Genomic DNA, 5,796 nt, shown 5'->3' with positions numbered 1-5,796 from the left:
AATCAGACTTTGGAATAAGATCCTAACAGTTGATCCAATTTACATGAACCTTCTAACACCTAACGCTGAACCGATTGACTCACCCACTCATGTCAGCATACAAAAGTCACAAAAACCGTCCCAATTATTTCTTTCCTGCTATTTAGTGCCCAACATTTACCCTGTCTTGTCCAGATGTTGTTGTCGGGACTGACGGCCCAGATGACGCCCATGCCCACCGCCAGCTGCTTCACGGCCTGCCCGCCCACCGGCCTCCAGCCCTGCCCTGTCGAGCCGGGGGTCCCGTACGTCCCGATGCGGTACACCACGGAGTTGTCGGGCTTGACTCCCCAGACTCCCGCCTGGCCCACCGACACGTACTTCAGAGCACCGTCCACTTGCTTCCAGATAGTTCCTGCAGGCAAAATAAGTCACTTTAGTATTCCAAGTTCCTGCCTAGAACGTCCAGTTCGGGAGAGGAAAACTGTAAGTCAGCTGGGTGCTACGTCTACGTGGGACGTCGAACATGTTCAGATATTATTAACTGCCTAGTGTCCACATTGTATTGTCCCTGTTGCAAATCAATTTAAGTTAAATTAAATTTTAAGACGACGATGAGAAGACCTGGTCTTCAATACACAGGGTCGGCAGAACTAACTAGAGGGTGTGCGCCGAGAGCAGATCACCCTAGCGAGATTCTTTCGTGTCTATGGCCTCCATGCATCAGACTCTGATGTTTGCAAAAAATCAATAAGATTGATCGGATCTGTTTAAAAATCATTCCCATTGGGCGGTTTATTTGGTTGAGATTCAAAACCGAGATTTTGTCAGAAGACGAGAGTTAACTGATCTGAACTGTACCTTTAAGATTGCCCGGTGTGATCCCTTCCCGTCTCCAAACCTGGTTGAGTCTGTTGACTCCCCAAACTTGGTTACTCCTGGCGCCACAGCTGACCACCTTCAGGCCGCCCGCAATCTGCTGCCAGCCCGTCCCCTTCGGGTTCGAGGAGCTGATTCCTGGCAAGAAAAAAAAAATTGCATTTAGTTTAAGTAGCCACGACGTTAACCCTTCAATACTCTCGTAATAATGTTCGTCTCTGGTTGTGTTTTTGACGTATTGTTCAGCGGTTGGCCGGACATGACGAAAACGAAACAAAATATAAGGCCAACCCAAGAGATTAACGTGCCACATGTTAAACCAGCTAAACATTTTGAATAAAATGCAATTACCCGTATTTTAGATGTATTTAAACACGTTGATGAAATGTTGGAACATGTAGCTTTGCCCTACCTGTCCTTATCCAGATGTTGTGCCCTGAGTTGACCCCCCAGACGATTCCATCTCCCACGCTGATCTGCATCAGGGCTCCCTCCACAGCTTCCCAGCCCGACCCCGTCCCGACCGCGTTCCCGGAGCTCCCGGTTCGGTACTTGATCTGCCCTGCTGCCGTGACGCCCCAAACTCCGGACGGTCCGATGGAGACGAACCTCAGGGATCCTCCCACAGGTGCCCATGTGGTACCTATGCACAGGAGGGGGGGGGGGAGGAAAGGTGTTAAATATGGGGTACCGACAGGGTCCGATGGAGAGGAACCTCAGGGCGCCTCCCACAGGTGCCCACGTGGTACCTAGTCACAGGAGGGGGAGGAAAGGTGTTAAATATGGGGTACCGACAGGGTTCGATAGAGACGAACCTCAGGGCACCTCCAGACCCTTGTGCTTTAGCTCCGACTATTTTAAGCTCCTTGTAATTCAGCCCTGGGATGCGAAGAGGGAGTAGTCACCACACCCAATAACTAAAGCAACAAACTGTGGGGTTTAACTGCAAACTTCATCTCGTTACTTTGAACTGCGGCTGTTAGATTGAAGTTTGAATTCGTAAGAGTTACAGTAAAGACAAATACATACATCTAAAACACGCCTATAGAAAGAAAAATGAGACGTGATATAAGGGATGCTTACCTTCCTTGCTCCACTGTTGTCCTCCTAAGAAAATACATAGGTTCAAACGTTTGAACTTGTATAAGAACATTGAACTTGAATCTTTTCATCTATAATATACCGTCTGAATTTATATCAATAAGCTATACATAATGCTTTTTAATTTTTCTCGATTGAAGCGTCCTATTGATAAAACATCACGATTTAGTACAATTGTACAGTTTCTTCTGAACTGTTGATACCGTAGATTAATGTTCTGACTGTTAGTTTGTTCTTGACTTTGCGCTTGTTATCGAACCCGTTACAGGGTAAGTGAGATGTTTCCCTACCTGATCCTCCTCCAATGCCTCCTCCGGAAAAGCCTCCTCCTGTAATACACAGTATATCAAATCTTACCCAAAACAAGACATAAATAAGACATACCCTGCTTTTGTTTTAATTCTGTCATAGTTATACTGCCGTCTCGACAAAACAAAGAGTGTTGCGTGTACTGCGGGAAATATTCAATGAAATAGGTAAAGCCTAGGTTACACAAAGCCGAATTTAGCTCCCGACTCTCTCCCGACTATGGTTAGGAGTGACTCGGGAGCTAAGTCGTCTGGCGTTCGGCCCGGTCGGCTGGTGTTCGGCTGCGCCATCCGAATGTTTTGAAATGTTCAAAACAGCCTTTTCAAAACAGCCAGGTGGGGCAGCCAGGTGGCTGGAGTGAAAATTATAGAGTTACAAGAGTTGAGCAGTTACAAATGAATGCCCCTATATCAGATGACAAAAAATATTGCGTATAGTTAGCCACAGCTCACTTTATTGGGCATGTTTTAAATTCAATAAGTACCATAGATAATTTCGAAGTTACTTTTAGTCTGGTTCATGCATGCTGTTTTTTCCCCTTTACTCCTGATTTACGAATACATCTTTCTGTGCATGCTCTTGTAGTTGTTATAAAGGAATTGCCAGCATAGCTAGATCGGCCTACCTGGTCCTCCTCACAACGCCTCCACTGGAAAATCCTCCAGAGGAAAAGCCGGAGCCTCCTAGCAGACCTGAAACACGAAGTTACAATCTTATAGCTGGGAAGGTTAAACATGCTTTCATATAATCATGAAAATGGGGTTTTTAATATCATTCTAAATTTGAATCGAACTGTGAGATATTCCTCATGCGAACACCATATAGCACCAGACAGAAGACACGATACCTGAGATGAGATAAACCTCATTTCCCCAGGCTCCTCCTTCTCCGTCTCCCTTGCAAGTTGTGTAGGGTCCGTACTTCTTGTAGGTGCTGAGGGCGTTAGCCGATCCGGCACACCAGCCGCCATTTTGGACCGCGAAGGCTCGGTAGCCGAGCGACTTGGCCACCTGGTAGCACTTTTCGATGGCGTTGGCGCGTGCGGTATAGCTGCCGTCCAAACGTGCGTCTTTCCCCTCCAGAGTAGGAATGGCGCGGTTTCCGGTGTCCTTCCAACAGCCGATACTGAAGTACGGCTTGGGAACGTATCCTGTGGAAACATGTACAGATATTAACAATAATACGAAGTGCACGGTCGTGTAGAAAAGACCAGAGCATTGGTTATGTGAATGAGAATGTAAGACAAATAAAGCTCAATACTAAAATTGAAGGAAATGTCTATATGGCGTATATAAGACAAGAAATGCACATGTGAAACGACTTACCCGCAGGCAAAGTTATGGGAGCTCCTGAAACAAACACAAGAAAGGTTAACAAGAAAAATGCTACAAGTATTTGGATGACATTTTGTTTGTCATGTATCAAGTAGTTGCAGTTAAAAAAGATGCATGCTTAAGAACTACACTGGAAGAATTCCGTCTTTTTTTCTGACTGTCTTTGGATTGTTTTTCTCCCTGTGGATTTTTAGAGACCCAGATGGAGTGTAAGGGTAGGTTATCTTAAAAGGCTTGGTACTAGGTCTTACTAAGAATAGAAACATTTGTGTTATGCAATGTTGTGGTACTTATATTCCAAAGGATGTTCCAGCTTACCTGTAATCAGGTAGACTTCGTTCGCCCAGCCTCCTCCTTCTCCATCTTTCCCACATGCCGACGAGCGCCCGTACTTCCGGTAGGTGCTGAGGGCATTAGCGGAGCCGGCACACCAGCCGCCATTTTGGACAGCGAACACGGAGTATCCGCGGGACTTGGCCACCTGTATGGACACGGTTTTCTCATTATATGAACATCAATTTCGACCAACTGGTCCTCTGGGAAGAACGGCCTAGGCCGACAGGGCATTACCATTATAAATACAGTACTACTTCTACTACAATAAACGACTATTTAACAAGCAGAATTTCCTTTTATCAAACACGCTATTCCAAGGTATTTTTCAGTCAGTTTATCATCATAATCAGTTGTCATCCTCTATGAGGTGCAGCAAGTGAAGTTTGACTTCCAGTACAGTCTGTCATACATCGCTGCGAGAAGCTCCGGACCTCCCAGTCCAGTTCCTAAGTCAGTAAGCTTTTTGCAGCCAGTTCTGATTTTCAATTATGTCTATTCACGTGTGTGGCTTATTCCTTTGCCCTCACTACGTTCATGTCGTCACCGTGTGACTTTTCGTGATGCGAGAACAAACAGTATGTAATTTCTATGTTCCGCTTAAGAAAACAAACTTCATCGAACCTGATAGCACTTCTCGATGGCGTCAGCACGGGCGGTGTAAGACCCGTCAAGCCGTGCGTCTGCGCCCTCTAGCGTGGCGATGGCTCGATTGCCGGTGTCTTTCCAACAACCCAGGCTGATGTACTTCGGACCTTGGACCTTTCCAACCTCTCCACCTGTGAGGAAATGTTAGACACTTCTGTTTCACCAAGATTGATCCATCATTACATACACAAAAGGATTACATATGACTGTCTGTACTCTACCTGATCCTCCCCCAATGCCTCCTCCGGAAAAGACCCCTCTTGTAATCCACAGTATATTAGAACCCCCAACAAGACGCAAATAAGACATAGGCTGTTTCTGATTACTTTTTTAATGATGGACTTGCCGTCTTGACTGAACAAAGAGTGTTGCGTTACTGAAGAGTAGGAAATCTTTACTAAAATAGCTCAACAAACAACAGAGGCCCAGATGCAGGCGTACCTCCGAAGACCTTGACCTCACAGAGCGTCAGGGTTCTCTGAGCGCCCTTCAGCGCAATGCCCACATACCGGCCCCTCAGGCCGCCGCAGCTCACGGTGATGGTGCCCCTGCCGGCCACGGACTGCGGCCCCCCGCAGGTTGGGTTGGACAGCACCTCGGGACTGTCGCCCACGTAAACCGTGAAGCCTTCCAGCCGGTCCGAGCAGCAGTCCTTCCTGTTGGTGACGACCACCCGCCCCACAGCCTGGCTGCTGCCCAGGTCCACCCGCCACCACGGGTTGGGTCCGTTTGCCGTGTGGGTACAGGACCCCCCTGCCCATTGAGGATTGTCGTTCCCATCTACGGCACGCCCGGCAGTACCTCCATAGACATCGCTGGACTGGGCAGCAGGGCGGTTCAGGGCGATGTTAGTGGTGCCTATAGCTTCATTGATAAAGAAAAAAGTCAATAAGACATCTGCTTTGTAGCTTTGTTGAGGAAAGATGTACAAAGAAGAAGTTACTTCTGAACTGTTGACACCGTACATTGATGTTCTTACTGTTGGCTTATTCCTGACTTCCGCTTGTTATCTAATTCGTTACAGGGTAAGTGAGATGTTTCCCTACCTGATCCTCCTCCAATGCCTCCTCCGGAAAAGCCTCCTCCTGTAACACACAGTATATCAAAACTTAAAACAAGACATAAATGAGACATACGCTGTTTTTGTTTTAATTTTGTCACGATGAACTTGCTGTCTTTACTAAACAGATAAGCGTTGCGTGTACTGCGGCGT

At 46.9% G+C, this 5,796-nt stretch overlaps 2 protein-coding genes and 1 long non-coding RNA gene across 7 annotated transcripts in view; 1 reads left to right on the top strand and 2 right to left on the bottom strand.

Annotated features, from left to right (window-relative positions):
* Positions 1-5,796, bottom strand: part of LOC118413013 — a 711,153-nt gene that overhangs the window by 660,217 nt on the left and 45,140 nt on the right. The gene's annotated exons all lie outside the window — the stretch shown is intronic.
* The window catches only part of LOC118414515, a 660,232-nt gene that overhangs the window by 648,703 nt on the left and 5,733 nt on the right, over positions 1-5,796 (top strand). The window lies entirely within an intron of this gene.
* LOC118414482 overlaps positions 258-5,796 on the bottom strand; it is a 119,428-nt gene continuing 113,889 nt past the window's right edge. For all 5 annotated transcript variants that reach the window (XM_035818545.1, XM_035818544.1, XM_035818543.1 and 2 more), the window contains 13 exons: positions 5,630-5,668; positions 5,025-5,447; positions 4,560-4,714; positions 3,921-4,083; positions 3,594-3,617; positions 3,116-3,418; positions 2,894-2,960; positions 2,250-2,288; positions 1,942-1,965; positions 1,574-1,607; positions 1,271-1,467; positions 841-996; positions 258-394 (listed from right to left, as the gene is read on the bottom strand). In XM_035818545.1, coding sequence (XP_035674438.1) covers positions 912-996; positions 1,271-1,467; positions 1,574-1,607; positions 1,942-1,965; positions 2,250-2,288; positions 2,894-2,960; positions 3,116-3,418; positions 3,594-3,617; positions 3,921-4,083; positions 4,560-4,714; positions 5,025-5,447; positions 5,630-5,668 — 1,553 coding nt within the window. In that variant the 3' untranslated portion in view covers positions 258-394; positions 841-911. The remainder of the gene's footprint in view (positions 395-840; positions 997-1,270; positions 1,468-1,573; positions 1,608-1,941; positions 1,966-2,249; positions 2,289-2,893; positions 2,961-3,115; positions 3,419-3,593; positions 3,618-3,920; positions 4,084-4,559; positions 4,715-5,024; positions 5,448-5,629; positions 5,669-5,796) is intronic.

The sequence above is a fragment of the Branchiostoma floridae genome, chromosome 4 (assembly GCF_000003815.2).
Source record: "Branchiostoma floridae strain S238N-H82 chromosome 4, Bfl_VNyyK, whole genome shotgun sequence".
Classification (NCBI taxonomy): Eukaryota; Metazoa; Chordata; class Leptocardii; order Amphioxiformes; family Branchiostomatidae; genus Branchiostoma; species Branchiostoma floridae.
This window is presented reverse-complemented; position numbering and strand designations above follow the sequence as displayed.